The following is a 21835-nucleotide window of genomic DNA, read 5'->3' as shown; positions in this document are numbered from 1 at the left end:
AGGTCTGGACACACAGAGTACCACTGACCTGCCTCGTGGTGGGGTGGGGAATAGGTGAGGCACAGGAAACAGCCACACCGGTGCATGTCATTCATTTTCGGTGCCACACCATCCTTTCCCTTCCCCTTCTTGTTAGTTCCCACTCATTTTACAGAACCTTGTGTGGCGCACCTCCTCATAGGCCTCCCTCCCCCCGGTGATCCCTGACCACTCCCAGGCTCCTTACCCCACGTCCCCAGGTGCCAGCTTCCCTTGCTGCACACACCTGGCCTTGTGGTAAGGGTTGAGCGTCTTTCCTAGATTCTGGCAGCTTGAGGTAGAGCCCGTCTTTCTCATCAACCTGAGCTCCTGCCTGCACATGGCCGGGCTCCTAGTTAGTTCTAAGTGTGGGTTCTGGTGGTCCTGTGGGCGATACCAGGCCGGACCCTAGGCAGCAGAGATGGGAAAGGTCAGAACGACACCTGGAGGAGCCAAAGTCCCCTCCCACCTAGACAAGACATGGCCCTGGCACGCTGTACCTTCTTGGAGTTAGAGCAAGGCACGGCGACTTCACACAGTCCCAAGTGCCTCTCCCGTTCTTCCTCCTCTTTACTTCTTCCCCCTTCCCCTCATTTCTATGCAAATGAGGAATCTAAGTTTGCACAGCCTGATTGGTCCAAATAGCACTGTCCTGATTGGTCAGAATTATGTGTTCTGATTGGTCAACAAATATACAAATGAGGCTACAAATGTGCAGTTCTGATTGGACAGGACAAGTCTCAGTCCATTGGTTGAAATAGGATTCCAGATTTGGCTCAGACTGCAAGACCACAATGCAGGAAGCTTGGCTCCTCACTCTGTGGCTTTTCTCTGACATGCAGTGTGCAAGACTGGCCTCGTTAAACAATGGCTGCTAGGTTCGATTATGAATTTGGGCCCTGATAACCACGAGGAGTCCTTTTTGAAAGGTATACTTCTTGGGTCAACATGTAAAGGCCAGGAATTGGCGTATAGGAGCCACCAGGGTTTCCCCATGCCTGTGGTTCCTGTTATGTGGGGCCATTTCTATATTTTGGGGGCCCCAGGTTGGTCTGTGAGGTGTTCCAGTCCCTCTTCACACCCCAAAGACCAAGTATTTGTTCCTTTGGCCCCTCTGCTCACCTGCTAGAGCCTTCCCATTCTTCATCTACTGCAGGTCAGCCCAGCCTCCCCATCCTGCCCTGTGTGAGGCTCTGGGAGCCCCCCTCACCCCCAAACCTCCAGGGGCAGTAAGGAGGGGTTTTAACTGGCTCCTGTGCATAATACCCGAGAATGGGAGAATACTCACACTCCACAGGATTGCTGCCCCCTCTCCTCATCACCTTCCTCTTAGGCCCCATGCCTCCTTCAGTGACTTTGCTCCCTGAAAGCTGCTTAACACTCATTTTAACTGTGTTTGTTTTTAACCACAGTCTGCACCCGGCCAAGTTCTAAAACAGCCAGTTGCACCGATTCAAGGCCCCTTAGCTTCATTCCATCTCCTGCTCATAAACGTACTTTGCCAGGGATCCTCTCCCAGCCCTAGGACTGACCCTGGAGGTTTCTGCATCTACACTGTCACCCCAACCCCAGGTGCCTCCCCAGCCTTCCGCTCTGGCATGCCCAACACAGGCCACCACGGTGCCCTTGTCCTCCCTTCTCCTCCCCCACCCAAACCTCTGCTGACGGCTATTAAAGGTCAAGCGAGCGAGCGAGTGTGCAGCCCAAAAGATAGCAACTCAGGATAGAAGCTTCAGCTTTGGCTTTTAATAAATTAAAACGGACACATGGCCACCCACCAACCCTTTGGGCAGTGTTCAGTCCTAGAGGAGGGGAGTGGCCAGGTGGGACAGCCCATCCTCCGGGCCTGTGCCCGGCCTTCTCCCTGTGGGTTGGCCTATCCAGAGCTGCTGTCAGGGAGTCTGGACAGAGAGCTTGTGGCTGAGGATTGCGTGGCCCTAGCTGCGGCCCAGTGTCCAAGCTCAACAGAAGGGAGGCAGAGGCCTTCCTGGCCAGGTGGCTCCGGTAGCTCCAGCCTTGCTCTGGGCAGAGGCAGGGGCAGAGGAAGGGCAGTGGGGATGGGGCTGATCTGGCCAGTCTCACTGGCCACAGCTGCACCTCCCTGAAACTGGTCTCAGGTTCCTTTTTTCCCTCCTCAATCTTAGATATTACAAAAAATTCGTAATATTCAGGCTACCAGATCACATCTCCTAGATGTTTTCACACCAGACCACATGTTCCAATTTTTGATTCGGGGTCAATGGCTACAAGGCTGTTACTCGAGGACACTTTTCCCATTTCTGGAAAAAGAGCAAAGATGTGAAATGGGAGCTGGGGGAAACGAGATGGGAAGAGGCAGGCTCCAGGCCGATATGGCCCAGCACTGTCTTTGGTTCGGGAGTGTTGGAAGCTGCAGGAGCCCTTGACAAGGAGTGCGATGGGACCTGAAGGTGAGGCGATGCTCGGGGACCAACTGAGTGATTCAATGAATCTCTTTCCTCCCCCTGCCAACAAAGGTGCAGGAAGCTGTTGACATCACCCCAGGCCCGGGCACCCATATTTTCTTCTCCTTGCTTTGCACAAATTACATCCTTAAACAAAATATCCAAGTAGGCTCCTTCCCTCTCCCAAGTAGCTTTGTGCAGCGCATTCCCAGTCACCCCTCCCCCCAGGGCTCTTCATGGCTTCTGAGGGAGTGACATTGAGGTCCAGAGCATCTCAGTCACCGTGGGATGGGCCTCTGCCTCAGCACACGGAGTGACAAGCTCTCTGCATGGGTCAGGAGCTCCTCAATGTGAGCCAATCCCAGCCCTGCAACCTTGGCCCCGTTCACCTCCAGGATCTCATCCCCCACCCCCAGCAGCCCCGAGTACAGCTTGGCCGTACTTGCATCAGCCATCTCCTGCACGTAGAAGCCTGCAAAGGAAAACAGGAGAACTTAACAAGTGAAATGAAAGACATGCATCTCTGGCATGCTGACCAGGTGGGTGCTGTTTTGGGGGGGCGGGGGGGGGGGAAGTGGGGCAGGGGCAGGTGCTCATATAGGGCACTTCCGAGCGTGCGCGCGCACACACACACACACACACACACCCTCATTATTCCCACTCAAAATCACAACTACTTCATATATAGATATGGTATAACTTCATTTCTCCATCTCCTCTTTTAAAATGCCCTAGTGCAAATAATGCTTTCAGCTGTAATGGTTCACATATACCCCAGTGTGAATGAGCTAATCTTAGCTTTTTCTGAGATGAGCTTTGATTGTAGAATAGGAAAATAATGTTTAAAAATTAGGAAAATGACCTACGACGTGTCCGGCACAGTGCTAAATGGCACTCACAAACAAACTCCGTTGCTGCCCTCAAGTCGCCCGAGTGGGGGGAAGGCATCGCTGAAGTAGCTGAGGTCCAGTCCAGCCTGGCTTGCTTCCTGGTATTGTCTAGGGCTAGCCCTGGCCTCAGTCTTCCTCGGGTATGGTCCTCACTTGGAACTCGGAGGCCTCTGGACAAAGGCCCAGAAACATAAAAATCCTACCCCCATATTTAAAGACATGGTGGCTCCCTTTTCCCTTCTTCACCCCCCCCCCCCCCCACCTCCCACCGCCCCCGAGAGGCCCTGCCTGGCCAGTGTGACCATTCCGAGGTCTCCAAAGTGCATCGGAGGCCCTGGGAGAACCCACTCCTCCCCTGAGTCTGACTCAGGGAACCCACGTTGGTGGGACAGGCTCTGTGGGGCCTCAGGGCTGGATAGGCCGGTGACACTCACCTCTCCTGGCCACACAGGAGAGGGTTCCCCCCTCACCAAAACTTCCGCTGAAAACCTTTCAAACCCCTTCAGCTGCTTCCACCTAAGAGGTTAGAGGAGGAGCAGGCTCTTCCAGGGAAATCTGGTGAACACAGGTGCCTGAGAGCACCAGCCCAGGTCACTGGGGGGCCGCAGGGGATGATTGACACCGGCAGAATTCATAGGGGGGGTGTTGGGGGGGACTTTGCGAGGCCTCAGCGCCCTCCCTGATGCCAGCCCAGGCTCAGCTGGCTCCCTCTACACTGAACAGCTGCCTGTGCATCACTCCCCACCTCCTCTTCCTGGAACCAGCTTCCTTAGAAGGGACAGGAAAGGGCAACTTGCCTGTTTCTCAGTCTCTGACCTAAAGCCATTTAACACATCTCGGACCAGTGGGAACTCATCTCTCTGATCCATGCAGCCCAACTCTGGCCCCAACAGTCAAGCTTTCCAGAGCCCACCCTGTGGAATTTGGGTTTGAATGTACATTGAAATCTCCTCTGAGGCACCTGAGGATTTGTAGCTCTGGGTTTAGCAAATCCAATCTTTTGTCAAGTTCCCTGTCCCTGGGCTGAGGTGGGGAGTCCCTTTCGGCGCTTCTCAGTCACCCCTAGCCTTTCCTGAGAGGCTGTCTCCCCCCAGCAAGGTACATCTGTCATCTTGATCGCACAGGCTTCTCTCTCACAGGCCCTGTCTTCTACCTCTGCCATCTGGGTGTTTGAACTGCTTGCTGGCCTGTCTGCATGTTGGAAAAAGGCAGGTAAAATGGGGAGGGTGGGGCCTGTAGAAATGGTTGCTATACAGCAGGATGTGAGGTGGGAAGTGTTGAGAAAACCCAAAAGAATGCAGCCAGAGACAGACCAGACACTGATGTCACGCCAGCCATTTGGGGGAGACTCTGGGGTAGGTTTTACAACTGAAAGTCATGACAAAAATATGACAGAGAGACTGCTTTGTAGGCATTTATTGGCTGCTGGACACGGCCTTTGCTAAGGATGTATGCTCCTTATGTTGCATTAGAAGCAGAAGACAAAGCCTGCTATTCTCTCATGCTTGTATAGAATCGATGTGGTAGGCAGCAAGTTAGCACCAGCATCTTGACTCTTTAGGAAGGATTGCAAACCAACCCCAGCCCACAGAGCCGCTGAGGCCCAGGAAAAAGGACTCTTGGCTGCGGGAGGACGGCGTGTGGCCAGGAGGCCCTGTTCCGCATACATGGGGATCTCTGTGACATCCGACGGCTAGCTGCAGTAGAGGCAGGACACCACCTGGGCAGGACAGGGAAGAGCTCTCACCATGCAGGTGAGGGAGCCTGGGAGAGTGGGCCAGGGCAGAGCCCGAGGAGCCCTTGGTGATTACAGACCCCTGCCCATCAGAACTCCATGACAGGTGATGGGGGAGGGGATCCCACTGCCTGCAGAGGATCCTAAAAGGACTTTTGGAGAGTATGGGGGGCCGAGTACATGCTTGGTTGTGTATGATCTCACACTGACAGATGATGCCAGTCCCCATCTGGAATTCTGCTCCCCAAATACATTCTCTTTCTGAGGAGGAAAGTGAAGAAAAGCGCCAGGCACTTTTCTCCGTACGCCACCGAATGCTCCTTCTGACTCCGCCAGGGTCTGGGAGCCAGGATGCCTGAGAACCTAACCCTCGGGAGCCAGCTCTGAGGGAGGGGCCTGGATGCACAGACAGGCAGGCACATTCCGAGTGCCCAGACACACTCAGCAGCTGGAGGAGGGAACCATTTAAACACATCGGCCACATCAAAGGACTGCCTCTGAGAACTGGCAAGCACAAACAGTCTCCCTCTGGCTCCCCAGGGAACAGTTGGCCTTCAAGACTCTGATTTTAAGAATGTCATCAGACAGCAGAGGGGCAGTGGGGTCAGGCCTGCCAATAGCTACTTCCCCCCGCCCCCAGCAGCCCATACCTTGACTCTTCAGAAAGAGCCCCTGTGGGGAGAACTCTAGTCCTTTTGATAAGAGGTTCTCTGAGGCCAGAGCTCCACTGCTCAGCCAAAGACCAGAAAAAAACTCTGATCACCAGTGCGGTTTGCTAAGGTCCCAGGGCTGTGGGGCCCAGAAAGCGGAGGGAGCGTACCTGAGTCCCGGCGCCCATTCCCGGAGGCCACACAGAAGCCAAACGTGCCCTCTGGGGAGCGTTGCAGCTGCAGCTGGCTGGTGCCGTCTGGGAACACCTCCACCACGTGGCCCACTGTGCGGGCCAGGCTGGGGGCACCCACATCCTCCACGCTGAGCGCACGCCGGGGCGGGGCCTTGGCTAACCTGCATGGAGACCGGAGACAGAGTGAGGGCAACGAGGGCTGGCACTGGGCTCCAGCCCCTTGGCTTAAAGAAGACTTGCCTCTCCACTGACGGCTGGGGCTCCAGCATGAAGAGCCTGCTAGGGCCGAGACTGGCACCCCGTCTGAAGCTCCCCAGCCTGCTGCTGCACCAGAAGCCCCAGCCTATGAGCAAAGTTTTTAACCTTTTCAGGTGCAGAGACTTCTCTGAGAACCTGATGAAAGCTGTAATTTTATATAAAATTTCCAGGAGTTAACAGACATCCTGAAGTCCCTCCATGGAACTCTAGGTAAGAGCAACTAACCTAGAGGGTCACAGGTCAAGGGCCTCTTTTGAGGTCTCTGTCTCTGGATCTTTAATTTGATCTTTAGCTGAGCTAAGGAAGGTCTCTGGACATTCTGACTTCAAGACGTCATCAGACAGCAGAGAGATGGAGGAACCAAACCTCCCAACTCCACCCCTTTCAGCACCCCACACCTTCTCAAGGCTCAACTGCACATGAGGTGCGGGTTCCAAGACTCCTGTGGCACCTGAGGCTCAGAGAACTGGCCTCCCTTTCTCTTAATGGGATCCCATTCAGGGCCATGCTGCTGAGGCAAGAAGTTAAGCTTATTGTTCCATTGTCCATTCTTAGTTTGTCCTCCAGACCACTTGCCCACTTGCCCACTTGCCCACTCTTACCTGCCAGGTTCACTGTGGTCCCCTGGCTCCCCTACCAGGTACAGGCTGGACCGGTCCACCTTGCCACTCAGCAGAGAATAGAGGTTCTGAAAGGAGGCAGCTTTCCGATGTTGGTGAGAGGGTGACACCTAGAGGTAAAGGTCCAATATTGCAGGTGAGAAAAGCCGCCTGGCCAGGGGATGACAGAGACTTGACCCCAACCATGAACCTGAGGGCCTCTTTCAAAGTAACAGGAGAAGTTTTTGTCACTACTTCAAGCTGCTGCACCATAATTTACTCAAGTAGGTGGGTCTACACAGGTGATACGATCTGAAGCTTCCAGGTTTTGGGTTTTCTTGGCTGAAGTAACAATTTAGTACTAAGACACTAATTACCACACCACTTATTAAGAAAATCTAATTTTCTTGTTAAGAAAAAAAAAGTAAAATCAAATTAATTATAGAATAGCAAACACAACTTTAGAGTTAAAATGTTAAATAGTGTTTTTGCAATTCTTTTTTTTCTTTCACTGCTTTTATTTATTTATTTATTTTTGCAATTCTTTAGTATATCCCTTTTATGATCAGTTACATTCAAAATTTTTAATCTAAGTGTGCACCTTAAACCATCGTGAACAAAAAGATGGGAAAGACAAAGTCCCTTGAGGACTTCCCCCAGTGGTGGGTGTGGGGTGGGCACAGGTCAGTTAAAGGCCCTAAATGCAGTAGGAAGTGCTCGGTTGAAAGTGCAGACGATGTGCAGGGGAGCAGAAAGAGACTTCGTTTGGCTTAGGAGGCCTGGGGACACTTAGAGGAGCTGATCCCTGAGTGAGGCTTGAGGCAGGAACTCGTGAGGTGAATACAGGGGTAGCGTGCTCCAGGCAGAAGAAACAGCAGGTACGAAGACATGGAGGGACGAGGGAAAACATGGTCGGTTATGGGTCATACTCATGGACTGGTGGCGAGGCTGCAGAGGTGATGGGTGGACTGGAGCAAGGGGCCAGCCCTGGAAGGACCTCGTATGGCCTGCTAGAGAGCCCCTGAGTGATGCTCATCTGAAGAGTTACAAAATCTGATCTGTGTTCTAGAAATCGACCCAGTGAGGAGCCCATTCAGAAGGGGGGGGGGGGGGGCGGGGAATGGTAGGGAGGAGAAGACTTTAAAACAAATGTTACAGACATGTATTACATTTGGAATCCATGCTCTAGAGAAATAAGGCATATCATCAAGAAATTGAAGGCGGGGGGATTTGGAGCTGATTTATATCAGAGTTCAACGAGGCTTCCTGGGAGAAGTCATGTTAACTCAGACCTGAAGGACAAGCAGGAGTTTCCTGAGGAGAGCCTTCCAGATGCAGGTGTAAAGGGAAAGAGCCACAGCCAGTGGAGGCTGTGGGAGCATCAGGAGGGGGCGGGTGGATGCTGCAGCATCCACCCGCCCTCTCACCCCACACCTGGCAGCACAACAGTCTAACAGGAAGTCGCTCGCCCTGAGCTATGTCATGAACAGTTCTGGGTGAGAGATGGGTTCTTCTTTTATCCTTTTTCCAGTTCTTGTACATTTCTTTCTACTCTTCAGTCCACCCTTTCTCACCAGCTTGCTCTCTCCCTTCCCACTTGGCTTAGATTGCTGACAACACCTCTATTACACTAACATCACTGTCACTTCCCTAGAGGGCTTTACAGAGGCCAGAGCTCTGAGGGCAACACACCAGGTGCCCTGGCTCAGATATACAGGGGACAGATCTAACTTCCTGGGGAAAGTGAATTCCTGGAGCATGGTGTCACTCTCGGGTCCTCTTCCCAGCTTATATAAGGCTGTTTTGTTTCTGTTTTTGCCTTCCATTCATTCATCCAGCAAATACTTACTGAATGCCAACCACGTACCAGGTAGTGTTCCTGGAGCCAGACTGAAATGCAATTTTCATTCAGTCTGAAAATAAAAGGCTCCAGTATGGCAAACCACAATCACCTGCTTCCTTCCGCCCAGGGAGGGGAGCAGAGACTAGAAGAACAAACATAATACTGGAAACACCTGGAACAAAACAGGGTTTTCAGAAACATAGCTGACTCAGTGAGTTGCCGTTGGTTTACCCTCCAGCACACGGGGAGGGACAATTCAGCAGCCTGCCCTGCATCCACTCACTCACTCACTGTGTATTATGTCTACTATATTCACCACTGTACTGAATATTGGGAATATCAAGATCAATGGTGTTCCCTCAAAGAAGTCACATTCCAGTGAGGGGAGACAAACAAAAATCAATTAAAATACTATGTGCAAGTTCCACCAAGGAGGGTAGCCCAGAATGAGATAAAGACACAGAGCAAGGAAGGGTAGGAAGATGCAATGGCTGAAGTATCCTTGGATGAGGAGACATTAGCAGGTAGAGAAGGTGGGAGAACAGAAACATGAGGGCTGAAAGTCAGACAGTGTGTGGCCTTCATGACAGAATTTCAAGGTCAAGGACAACTGGGATGAGTGTTAGAAGGAGAGTGATGAGAGATGAAAGCAGTCAGATCACAGAAACCCTCTGGCATTGTCAAGTGACCTGAGCTTTATCCTGAGAGTGGTAAGGGACCAATGGTCTGTATGAAGTGAGGGCATGGCAAGCCAGATTTGCATAGCAGAAGGACCACTCTGGAAGCCAGTGGAGAAAGACAGGCAGGAATGCCAGTCTGGAGGTCCTGGAGGTATCCAGGAAGTGATTTGTGCTAGACTAAGGGTCACTGTGGCCATGAAGAAGGTTCTAGAATGACCAGGCAGTAGACTCCAGGTCTTGGCAGCAGTGAGAGTTGAAGGAGAGGGAGAGGAAGGCATCTAGGATGAGTCCATACTGGAAAGCCGGTGCAGGGCGGGGGGGGGGCGGGGGGGGGGGCGGGGGCGTGCTGCTACCATACTGTGTCCTGGGGACCCAAGTCTCAGAGATCAACTGTGGGGAGGCAAGAGCCTCCTCTTCTCCACCTTTGCCTCCTCAGCACTTCATTTCTCCTTTCACCTTTTGTTCCAATGGTGCCTACACCACCACCTGCCTCACACAGGCCCTGTCTGGGCCCTTCGGACTCACCCGATGCAGGGATTGTAACGATGGGGCTCTCTTCACTTTGGGGGTGCTGGTGTGTGAGGCCGGACCAGGTGCAGGGGGCTGCAGCTGCTCCACACTGCAGCTGCGGGACTTGCCCAACTTGGGCCGTGTGCCCTGACCCAAGGCCAAGAAGAACTTTTTCAGCCCCAGGGTGGTGATGCTGCTGCTGGCTTTCTTGTTCCTGTCAGAAGGGGCAGCTGAGGGCGGGCCAGGTCCTGCACTGACCCCTGGTAGGTCTCTGAAATGCAAGGGTGGACATGAGGTTGGGGGGAGAGGGCTGTGGAAGCGAGGGTGGGCTTCTCCTTAGGGTTCTGTGGGCCCCAGATGAGCCAGCACCACGCCTTGTGGAGGAAGGACAGCCAGGCTGCAGAAAGAAAGCTGAGTGGAATCCTGCACGGTAGCTTTTAGAAAGGGCAGTTCAGACAAGACCCTTGGCATCACACTCAACAGTGGGTTTACCCGATCATTCGTTCATTCATTTGCTCATTCACTATTTCCTAAGAACCTCTTCTAGGCCTCTCGTAGGCACTGGGACATGTGGCAAATGGCCTGGGTAAGTGAGAGTGATAAGCAGACAGATAAGGTTCTGACTCTTGGGAGCTTATAAACAGCAGACTAGGAAACAAAGGAGAGACACCATCAGCGACTGCTGAGTAGGGTGAAGCAGAGAGAGACAGGGTGGCTAGGGAAGGCCTCTCTGAGGAGATGACCTTTAAACTGAAAGTTGAATGAAGTCGGTCCCACCAAGCCCAGAAATGAGAGCTCCAGGGAGAAAAATTCTGACAACAAAGCTCGAGGGCAGGAAAGGGGTCAGTGCATTCAAGAACAGCGGGGCCAGGCCATTAGGACGTGGATATCATCATGAGCAAGGGACAAGAAGCAGGTGAGGTCAGATGGGCAGATTCCACTGAACACATAAACCAAGGTAAGAGGTTTGAATTCTACTCCAAGCTAAAGGAAAAACATGATGGGTTTTAAGTAAGAGAAATGACATCACTGAATTAAAATTTTCAAAAGCTACCTTTGACTCTTGTGTGGAGAAGGAACTAGAGGGGGCAAGAGGGAAGGCAGAGAGCAGCAGGGCTGTTAGAGTTGCGCAGAAAGAAGTAAGGCAGCTTAGACCAGGAGAAATGCAACACGGGTAGGCCTGGGGCTGGAGAGCACCGGCCAGTGGGTTGGAGTCGGAAAGAAGGAAAATGGCGCAGCTAAGAGGATGCCCAGATCTGGGTGTGAGCACTGTGGAGTGGTTCTGTGTTCGCGGGGAAGAGGCCCTGGGGGAAGCGGTTTTGGTCGGAGCGATCAACAATTCAGCGAGGCTCTCGGACACCCTGGTGGACATGGCAGGGGAAACTGGATGCACAGGTGTGGCGTTGGGGAGCACACAGGGCTGGAGATGGAGACCTGGCTTTCAGTGGTATGTGAAGCCTTGGGTCATATGTCACCATGAATGATGCGTAGCAGAGAAGAGGTGGCCCTGGCTAGAGGATGGCTCCCCAGAACAAGGACTCAGACATCATGCTAAAGAGAGAATGGCAATGTGAATGCTGAGCTCTTTCCTCAGCATCTGGTTGTCTCTAAGCCCAGAGCAAGGAACAAGTCCTCTCAGACAGGCTGTCCCAACCTGGGGCACCTTGAGGGCTGAGACTGGCTGGCCAGCTGTGCCTAACACAGCACCTGGAGCTTGAGGCCATTCAATGAATGTTTGGTGAATAAATAATCAAGCACATTAGGTTGGAAATGTTTGGGAGAGAAGCATTGGGGTGCCATGGTTAGATGTAAGTCTGGGAACCCTCCAAGGACTTGGGAGCAGTGAGGTCAGTCATGCTACCACTCCAGGGGGGCTCTTTCTTCACTTAGCACCTCCCACCCCCCACCTCCTACAGGCAGGGCTCACTCTTGCTCCTGTCACTCACTGGGATGACACAAGTCCTTCAGAACTTGACTCTGTCCTCTGCAGGCCTTCCTCTGGTTCCTGGCTGGACTCTGGCTCCTCTAAGGCCAGGGAGAAGGTGACACCCATGGAGCTGATGGTGCCAACACCTGCGGAGGTGAGAAAGTCATGGATTCCTCCTGCAACAACCACAGCATCCCTCCCATGTCACTGACCCATCCCACAAGGGAGGGGACAGTCCCAACCCAGAGGCAGGAGAGCCGGAGAAAGCTGGAAAGAGGCAGTGGTGAGACCCACAAAACAGGGACAGGGCCTTACTTACTGCTGTTACCCCATTTCCCCCAGCACAATACTGGTGCACAGTAGCTGATTAATAAATGCCTGTTAAATGAAGGGACTGCTTGTGGTAAATCATGTCCCTCCTATATCAAGAGACATAGTTGAGGGCAGGGGAATATTTTGTATTCCTGAGGCATCTGGAATGTGCTGGGCAATGAGTTAAACCCTCCCCAGAGATTATTTCATGGGTTCCTAGGAGACAGGCTCTGTTATTGCCCTCCGATTACAGTGGAGGAGCCTGGAGTGAAAAGGGGTTCAGTGACATGCCCAGGACCTCCTGGCTAATGAGAAGAGGAGCCTCACCTGGGCCTCTGCTCCAGGCCCCAAGGAGGTGAAGGTCGGCTGCCCAAAAAGGTCAGCAGCTCTCAGAATAGAAGACCCACAGGAAGTGGTTAAGGGCAGCCAGCCTAGAGCCCACCAGGGAAGGAAACCACACCTTAGTTCAAGGAGGGGCCTGCTTCCTCCAGGTTCATGTGAGCAAGGGAGGGAGAGGGAAAGTGTATGTCTGTGTGCAGGGGCGGGGTGGCCAGCACACAGGGTGGGGAGAGCCTTGGCATCCACTTCCTCAGTAAGGTCAGTATGGCCCGTCGTCTGTCTGCCCTCTCCTCCTCCACTGTGTCCAAGCCCTCGATCCCTCCTGAGTCAGCCCAGCCGCAGGGCTGCCAGAGCTGTGGGCACATTAAAGCAGGCTGTGTGGGGTGGGCGTGTGACTCCTGCCTAAAAGTAAGTGGCTGAGGTGCTCACCTTAGCTCACAACATCAGGGATCAGAGCTAAGGCTGCTGATGCCCAGGTTTGCCCACATTATGTGGACCCCTTCCAAGGGCAGAGGTGATATCCTACATCCTTTGCCTGCTGAAACACACCAGTCTGCCCAGCAGGGCTGGGGGTCTGGGGGGGCTCAGGTGCCAGAGAGCAACCCCAGCATTCCTTGTAAGAGATTTTGCCTGCTGGTCACTGTGTCCTCTGGACCAGCGGTTGCCAACCTTTCAGACCTCACAGACCTCCAGTGGTCTGCGGACCACCGGTTGGCGATCGCTGCTCCAAAGGTTTCCTTAAACCAGCGGTCACCAACCTTCCAAACTTCATGGACCACCAGTTGGCAGCTGCTGCTCTGGACAGCATGTCTGTGCCTGGCCATGGAAGGTCTCAAGGGCAGGACTGCTGCTGAATTAATTCACTTATTGCATTTATTCCCCTGTGTCTAGAACAGTGCCTGGCATGTAACAGGTGCTCAAACAATACTGAATGAATGAAATGAAGACAACGAAGGGGCATTTTAGCACTTACGACTCTAAGCAAATGGTAAATCCTAGAGCTGCTGCCTCTCCTAGCTCTGCTGATGGTAAAATTCCTTGCAGCCCAGGCCACCAGCAGCCACTTAGCTTGGACCTTCTATACACCCTTCAGGATTCCCAGAGGTCAGAGGCTTCAGCACCACTTTCCCATGCTCTGCCTCCTGAGGGGAGTTGTTAACCCGCCTCCAGGCTGACGTTGAACCCTGCACCCAGCCCACAGACCCCGCTAGCTTCCCTGACACCTGCCATTGATCAGGGGGTTCCACGGGGCTGCTAGGAATGGTGTGTGGCCATGTAACCTATGAAGACGAGCAGTAAGAGAAGGATGTGTGAGACCACAGACTTGGCCTCAGCTCTAGGACTGCCCCAGACTGGGGCCACCTTACCACCTCTGCAGTTCTCCAGGGGTGCCTCAGGCTCCTGGCTGCTGGTGCCCTTCTCCACCCTGCCCTCGAGGACGGCGCCCCCCGAGGACCCAGGCACACTGTTGTTGCAGTTGTTGGTGGGGAGGCCCAGCAGTGGGTGCCTGCCGTGGTGGCTGCAGGGCTGTGTCTGTGGGGCGCTGAGCTCACAGGTCCTGGGAACTACACTTCCTGAAGGAGACCGGGGGGTGCCAGCAGATTCTCCCCGGTCACTGGGCCTGCGGGGTGCCTTCCTGTGAGGCCCAGGTGAAGTGGTTTTCCTGGAAGAAGGAGGAGTTGGCACCCAGCCTTCTGAGGAAAGGGAAGCCGTTGGCTGCTGGGCCTGGTGTGGGGCAGAGGGCTCTGCATGGCCCTGTTGCAGGGGGATGGTTTCCAGAGACTGGTGGCTTCCTATAACCTGGTCTTGTCTGCCTGGCCCAGAGGGTGCCAGCTTCACGGAGGCCGGGGCACAGGCCTTCTGGCACAGGGCCGAGGAATCCACAGAGGGAGCCCAGTGGTTTCCTGGTTGCAACTCCCCCTGGGAATCCAGGGGGGCCCCCTCAGGTTCCTGCCCAGGAGGCTTGGAGTAAGGGTTTTCTCTGGGGAACAGAGTCCCCTCGGGTGTGTGTCCTCTGCCTTCTTTCACTGCATCTGAAACCTCCAGGAGATCAACCCCAGGCAGGTCGTGCGGGGCCGGAGGGCTCTCAGGCGGCTCCCTTTCCGCCTTCCGGCACCACCTGTGGCCTCCACGAGGCCGGGAGCCCCGCAGTCGGGGGCCGCGGGCTCTGGGGGGCTGAGAGGTCCCGGCCTCTTCGCTGTCGGTCCGGCAGCTGTCGGAGGTGTCGGTGCTGTCCAGGGCGGAGTCCACCTCCTCGGGGTGCACAGGGTCTCCCATACGTGTCTCCCGGATCCGGTCGGTGCGGGGCCCTTGCTCGGCGGGGAGCAGCCTGAAGGGGGCGCTCAAGCCCCAAGAGCTAAGGGGCTCTGCCAACACTCCCTCCAGCCCACAGGCAGCCCCGTGCTCCTGGAGGGCCTCGGGGTCCCGGGCTGCCTTCCCAAGGGCAGGGCGTAGGTCCTCGATGCAACTGCCGCAGGCTCGGCAGGTCCTCCCGATGCGCCGTGTGGGCGGCCGCTCCGGGAAGGCTCTCCGGTCCAGGTGGCCCGCAAGCCTGTGCGGAGTCCGTTCGCTTGCGTCCCTGCGCAGGAGGCCCCCGGCGATGTAGTCTGCGAGCTCTGGCTTGGAGCGCAGGGGGCCCTGCTCTGCCATCTGCAGCGCAGGGCCCAGCGCCTGGCGCTGGCGCTGCTGCAGCCGCTCCAGGTAGCGGGACTCGGCCTCCCGGGCAGACTCATCCTCAAAGCGGACGTGGGACGGGGAGGGGCCCCGCTTCGGCCACTGCCCGCTGCTGGACTCCCCGCTGGAGGAGTCGCTCGTGCTCCCGTTGTGGCGGTTGTCTCTGCAGGCAAAGGGCATCCTCCGGTCCAGGGCTGGGTTCCTCCTAACATCCCTGATGGGGAGACAGAAACGAGGTCACAGAAGTGAGGAGGAAGGTAGCCTGGGGTGCTCCGTGCTAACCACAACCCCAAAGTTACCCCAAATCAGGTTCCTGGGGAGTCAGGCAGCAAACCAGAGTAGCTCACAAGCCCATCCAGAGCCGGAGACAGAGCGCTAAACAGCATCAACAGGACCTTCTTTATTGTGCATTTCCCTCTGTCGCCAGCTCAGCCTGAGTTTAGATGAAACTTTAATAAACTCAGGATTGTACAGGAAGATGACACCACAGTCCTCCAGCGTGGCATGCGTGATGTGCGTGTGTGTGTGCGCACACACACGTGTGTGCACACAGGAGTACATGAGCCTGGCCACCATGGCATCTGGCAGTGATGACTTGTGGCAGTACTGTATTTGCTATAAAGGTTTAATGGGAAGAGTACATTTTAAGTCTCTACAGAGACTGTGTGGGACCAGAAGTTAGGGTTTCTTGCTCTCCCTCTGGGTTCCCAATCATCTTGCTTAGATGAAATTTAGACAGAGCAACACTGATGCTCCAGATGCTCCCTCTGTCTGTTCCCACACCCCTTCCCTGTACCTGTCCCACCTCAACCCCTCAAGCACACTCATCCTGAAAAGCTGTGATGAGAATTACTGTGCTAGGAAAAGTCTCCGCATTCTGTCACCAACCTGTGCTCTGGGAGACACTGTGCCTGGTGGTCAAGTCAGATCTCACACCAGGGCGCCCTGGAGCAGGTTACCTGACTTTCAGACCACTATGCGAATGGACCCATTTTTCTGTCAGAGGCCAGGTAAGTACCATACTTCTCCCTCCCTGAGGACCCACCTACACCTGGATCACTTTAGGCTGTCAGGACCTGAGGAAGGGGCTGTGGGACAATCACATCTAAAAAGGGATCCAGGTCCTGCCAGCCACATCACTGACCTTAACTTTTATTTTTTAAAATAAATTTTATTGATTTCAGAGGGAGAGAGAAATAGAAACATCAATAATGCGAATCATTCATCAGCTGCCTCCTACATGCCCCACACTGGGGATCGAGCCTGCACCCTGGGCATGTACCCTGACTGGGAATTGAACCTTAACCTCCTGGTTCATGGGTTGATGCTCAACCACTGAGCCATGCCGGTTGGGCTGACCTTAACTTTTAATACAAGATGGTGAACTGAGTCACCCTGGAATTTATGCCAAAGGTAGAAATACTATTTTTGTTCCCAAAGGAGAACTGAAGGAGAGCTTAATCACATGAGGCACCTTCAACTCAAGTATTAAAACCCAGAGGCCTCCGCCAGCAGTGCTGGGACAGTGCAGAAAGGTGCCAGGAGGATTTGGGAGACAAGTGCAGAGCTAACAAGGCACTTCGGCAGTGAGCAAATCCCACCCCGCTAAGCTTCTCAGCCAGCAGATACCTCAGTATGCATCCTCAGAGAGGACTCTGTCAGGCTCAGAACCTGGGCTGAATGGCCTATGGGAAGGATGGGAAGGCCACCTTCTGGAGCCCACTTCCTGTAACAATGCTGTCCTAACCACACAATACATCCCACTCAAGCTCTACAGTTAGAACACAGCCACTTTCTGACACAGGACAAATGGCACTTATGGTGTCACCTCCCAGGTCCTGCATCTTGCTGACATGTTTACCCTCCTGAGATTAGACCAACAGGCTAGGTGTATCTGTCCCCCAAAAGGCAAGAGCGTGTATTTCCAGGAGCTGCTTTGTATCAACGCTGATGTGTTTCCAGGGAATGCAGCTACTGCTACCTCTTCACCTCCTGGCAAAGCCTGTCTGTCTGTTCCGGCTGCCCCAGCCGCCTCCACCAGACCTAGGATACAAAGGCCCTCTGAAGATGGCTCTGCTTGCCCCCACGCTTCCATCATCCTTCACTGCTCTTTGGAAGGAGTGATGCCTCTGGGCTGGCTGGGGTGTAGGGAGGCTCCTGCATCTAACCAAGGCCCAGGGCCTACGTGGCATCTCCATGTTAACTCAGCACGGCTCTCCAGGATGATCTGACCAGCGTAACCTTTAAGAGCATCTGTAGCAAGCCATCTGGCGTTGATTTTCAGCTCAACCCTCTGAGGATTCACCAGTGCTGCCAAGTCAAAGTAATTCCTTTCTGGACACAGCAGCTGCTAAAGTGGGTCGCCTTGCTTTCAGATAGCATTTCTACAGCCAGGGGACAGGCTGGCAGAGGGGAACCTACTTTAAGGTCAGTGAATGGGTTGTTGTGAGCTGCTGACATGATTCAGGGAAGAGGAAGCATATAAGAGTACATTTACGTGGTCAAGTATATTTTGCCAATAGACTTGCCTATGTGAGCCTTCCCAATCCAACCTATATACTTGTGGAAAGTGAAACAGGAGGGTTCCATGGAAGTCAAAGGCTCTGGGCCCCATATACATGCAGAGAATAGTTAGGTTGCTTCAGAGAAGTCATGCCCATTCATAACTAGTGCTCTCCAGCCAGAGGAAGACAAGGCACAAAATGTGGAAATAAAAGGGTAGCCTGTTTGGCTCCTGTTGCCAGGGTATGGGGTCTCCTGAGCCCCTCTCCTAAGGGCCACACTGACACTGAGCAGAGGCAGGCCACAGCCCTCTGCTCATGCTGGAGTCATCTCAATGGTGCTGTGAAGGTCCTCACCCTTTCATGATTGGGCTCAACATCCTCCATCAAAGAGCATGTGGTCCAGTTCCACTGAGAAGCCTCATTTCCTCTAGTGCCACGTGGTGATGAAAACTGGCAGGCCCAGCACACCCACCATGCCATGGAAGCCACAGGCCTTATCGACCACAGAGTGGGTCCTGCTCAGGCCTGGTGCAATCTGCCATGGGCTGGCCATCTCATCTCAGGCCCAGAACTCCACATGTAAGTGGTTCCTTACAGTGCACCGTACATGGAACAGTCCCAATGATGGTGATAGGGTGTGACTCAGGGAGCAGCCACATATGTGAAGTGCTGGTCTGAATGTCCTTGAACTTGTTTCTTTCCCATCTCTCCATCCTTGATGCACCCAGGCTCACCCACAGCTCCAGCATCATGAAAACAGGGTAATACCCCAAACTGCAGTTCTGACCTCTCTCCTCCTCTACAGATCCCATATCCAACTGCCTGATGAGGGTCTCCAGTGGGTGTTCCGAGGGTAACTCCCTTCCAAGCCTGACCCTGCAGCTAGGCCTCACCCCTTGCATAAGGTCCCATCGAACCTTCAGACACCAAGTCAGAACCCTGGGCTCCATCCTGGTTGACTCCCCTCTCCTACTTCCTACATCTAGTTAATTACTAGATGTAATTAAAAGGGGTAGTCCCCCCTTTTCCGTGGATTCGCCTTCTGTGGTCTCAGTTACCTGCGGTCAACAGCTGTCAGAAAATATTAAGTGGAAAATTCCAGAAATAAAGAATTCATAAGTTTTCAATTGCATGCCATTCTCAAGTTATGTGATGAAATCTTGCACTGTCCCACACCGTCCCACCAGGGACATGAACCATCCCTTTGTTTAGTGTGTCTCCACACTGTATATGCTCTCTGCCCATTTGTCACTTAGTAGCTCTCTGTTACCAGATCAACTGTGTGGTATCGCAGTGCTTGTGTTCAAGTAGCCCTTGTTTTACCTAATAATGGCCCCAAAGAGCAATAGTAGTGATGTTGACAATTCGGATATGCCAAAGCGAAGCTATAATGTGCTTCCTTTAAGTGAAAAGGTATGAATGTAGAGGAAAAACATAGGATATATAGGGTTCAGTACTATCTCTAGTTTCAGGCATCCATTGGGGGTCTTGGAACATATCCCCAGTGGAGAAGTGGAGACCACTCTAAGTTACTTTCAAGAGGTAACACTCACAGAGTACTCACTATGTCAGTGATGGCGAACCTTTTGAGCTCGGCGTGTCAGCATTTTGAAAAACCCTAACTGAACTCTGGTGCCGTGTCACATATAGAAATTTGTTGATATTTGCAACCATAGTAAAACAAAGACTTATATTTTTGATATTTATTTTATATATTTAAATGCCATTTAACAAAGAAAAATCAACCAAAAAAATGAGTTTGCGTGTCACCTCTGACACGCGTGTCATAGGTTCGCCATCACTGCACTATGTGCTAGGAGCTATTCTAAACACTTTACATGTGTTTATTAACTCATATAACCCTCACAACAACTCTGTAACATAGGCACTACTATAATCCCCATTTTGCAGATGAGGAAACCGAGGCACTGAGACTTCCCCAAAGACACACAGCTAAAAAGTGACAGAGCCAAAATTCAACCCAATGGTCTGGTTCCAGAGTCTTTTAACCACTTTCTCTGCCGCCTCATTAAAGCTGCTTCCTCCTGGCTCTCAGTAATCTCTTGTCTCCAAACCCTCCTCCCTATCACATTGCACCAGGAGCGTGGTGCATCTCCTCACTGCCCCCGGAACCCCAGATCCAACATATCTTTGCAGCCAGGACCGCTTTATTGAGTCACAAACGTGACCATGCTACCCACCTGCTTAAAACCCTTTGTGATGCCTCGCTGTTATGAGAGACATGCAAACTGTTCAGCAGGCCTGGGGGCCTCCACGACTGGCCTCACGGAGCTCTCTGGCCTTCACACCGTGCACCCAGCAGGTCCTCAGGCTCCAGCCTGGCCAAACTCCTGAGCACGGGGCTTCTGCTCATGGTTTCTGCCCTGGGATGCTCACCCCTGCCTCCCTCATCTGTCCAGTGAATAGTCACGTCCCCTTCAAGCCCCAACTTAGAAACCACCTCCTCTTGAGCCTCCCAGTCCTTCCCAGGTGAAGTTACAGATTTCCTGCCCTGCACGCCCATCTTTCCTACACCACGATCCACAGAATTGTATTGATCCCTTTGCCTGCCTTTCTCCCTGGAGACAATGACTTTTGTCCTTTCAGGGAGCTTGGATTATGTTTCATTCATCTTCAAATCCTCAATGCTTAACATTCTAGGCCAGGGGTGGGCAAACTTTTTGACTCGAGGGCCACAATGGGTTCTTAAACTGGACCGGAGGGCCGGAACAAAAGCATGGATGGAGTGTTTGTGTGAACTAATATAAATTCAAAGTAAACATCATTACATAAAAGGGTACGGTCTTTTTTTTTTTTTAGTTTTATTCATTTCAAACGGGCCGGATCCGGCCCGTGGGCCGTAGTTTGCCCATGGCTGGTCTAGGCCCTTAGTAAAAGTATATTGACCAACTAAATGAATTAAAGCGAACACCCGGTATGGGAAACACACACACACACACACACACACACACACACACACACACACATGGAGTGAGCAGAGGCATTTTGGCGAGGTCCCATCTCTTTTCCCTGGCCCAGGACCCACTCACCGGCCACCCTGGTCAATGGTGGGCATGATATCATGGCTGGCACGGAGGGGCCGGGTCCTGGCCTTCATGCGGGCTCGCTGCAGCAGGTGCTTGGCTTCCTCATTCCTGGGGCTCCTCAGCACAGGCTCCGGCTTGGGGCCAAAGGTCCTGTAGGGTGGCACACAGGCAGGAGCAAGCGGGGGAGGGATTAGAAGAAAATAACACGGATTAGGAGGGCTTTAACAGTATCTGGCGCGGCAATGCCAGGAAAACCCTGCATGGGCCGCCTTCCTTGTCCAACTCCCACAGAAGGCCCTGAGCTACTCCAGACAGGGCTGTAGAGCTGGCCCGCCTTGGACATCTGCTCAGGGACCAGAGGCAGAGACCCCAGGAGGATCTAGAAAAGGGTAGAGGAGTCTCCAGATTATTTTATTGTTCCTTCCCCTGCAGACAGCAGGAGTTACATGGCTGGGGGAGGGAGAGAAAAGGGCCTCGGTTGTTGGGTTGGGCCTGTGCCCAGCCAGATGGTCTTTACACGCATCAGCTCCCCCTCTCCTTCTGTCTCTTTGCACCCACACATACCCTCTCAAGCTCCCGAGCACCACCATGAGCTCCCCCCACAGGCACAAGGACTCAGGGCTCTGCCCATTGCAGCTCTGCTCTTCGGAGAAGTGACATTTTTATAGGTCCTGCTGTTTTTCTGCCTCAGTCCCAATCCAGGCCCATCAGGCATCCGTTGAGGGCTGGGAGAAATTAAGCTGGACCCATACCAAGTTGGCAAATGGCTTGATTTTCCTAATTATAAGGGTCCTCACCAGCCCTTATCACCTACACATTGTGCTGCCTCCCCAGCCAGTCCAGAGCTGCAGAAAATGACAGCAGCCCTTTTTCAACGCTGTCTTGCAGACAGTGACATACAGCTGGCACCGGGTTACAGCAGTAACAGCACCCCCACAGCCTCCCACTGATAAGATGTTTCTCTCCACAGAGCTCACGCTCCCAGCCAGGCTGGCCGAAGGCAGGTGTTCACTCCGTTTGACAGATGAGGGTGTTCTGGAGCAGAGAGGCACACTTGGCACATTGCTCAAGGTCGAACATCAGTTGAGATGAGAGCAGAGCAGACGATAGCCAGCCCCACTGCCTCCAGCATCCTTCCCATATCCTCTGTCCCCTCTCCTTCCTGGGTCCCAGGACAGGCTGAGGGTGTTTGTGGCTAGAGTCAGACATGCTCTTTGATGTGACTTCAGCATC

At 53.3% G+C, this 21835-nt stretch overlaps 1 protein-coding gene across 3 annotated transcripts in view; it reads right to left on the bottom strand.

Moving 5' to 3' along the window:
- Nucleotides 1–232: 232 nt before the first annotated feature.
- Nucleotides 233–21835, bottom strand: part of KIAA1614 (KIAA1614 ortholog) — a 37010-nt gene continuing 15407 nt past the window's right edge. For 2 of the 3 annotated variants that reach the window (XM_070396890.1, XM_070396889.1), the window contains 7 exons: nucleotides 20606–20752; nucleotides 13746–15265; nucleotides 11747–11873; nucleotides 9816–10071; nucleotides 6771–6898; nucleotides 5887–6071; nucleotides 1745–2913 (listed from right to left, as the gene is read on the bottom strand). In XM_070396890.1, the coding sequence (XP_070252991.1) occupies nucleotides 2720–2913; nucleotides 5887–6071; nucleotides 6771–6898; nucleotides 9816–10071; nucleotides 11747–11873; nucleotides 13746–15265; nucleotides 20606–20752 (2557 nt within the window). In that variant the 3' untranslated portion in view covers nucleotides 1745–2719. Of the gene's footprint in view, nucleotides 427–1744; nucleotides 2914–5886; nucleotides 6072–6770; nucleotides 6899–9815; nucleotides 10072–11746; nucleotides 11874–13745; nucleotides 15266–20605; nucleotides 20753–21835 lie in introns of those variants that run through there. The other variant, XM_070396891.1, reaches the window with a different exon arrangement.

This window comes from Myotis yumanensis, unplaced genomic scaffold (assembly GCF_028538775.1).
Source record: "Myotis yumanensis isolate MYYU_CA2020_CCGP unplaced genomic scaffold, mMyoYum1.0.hap1 SCAF_17, whole genome shotgun sequence".
NCBI lineage: Eukaryota > Metazoa > Chordata > Mammalia > Chiroptera > Vespertilionidae > Myotis > Myotis yumanensis.
The sequence above is the reverse complement of the archived record's forward strand: the minus strand, read 5'-3'. Positions and strand labels throughout refer to the sequence as shown.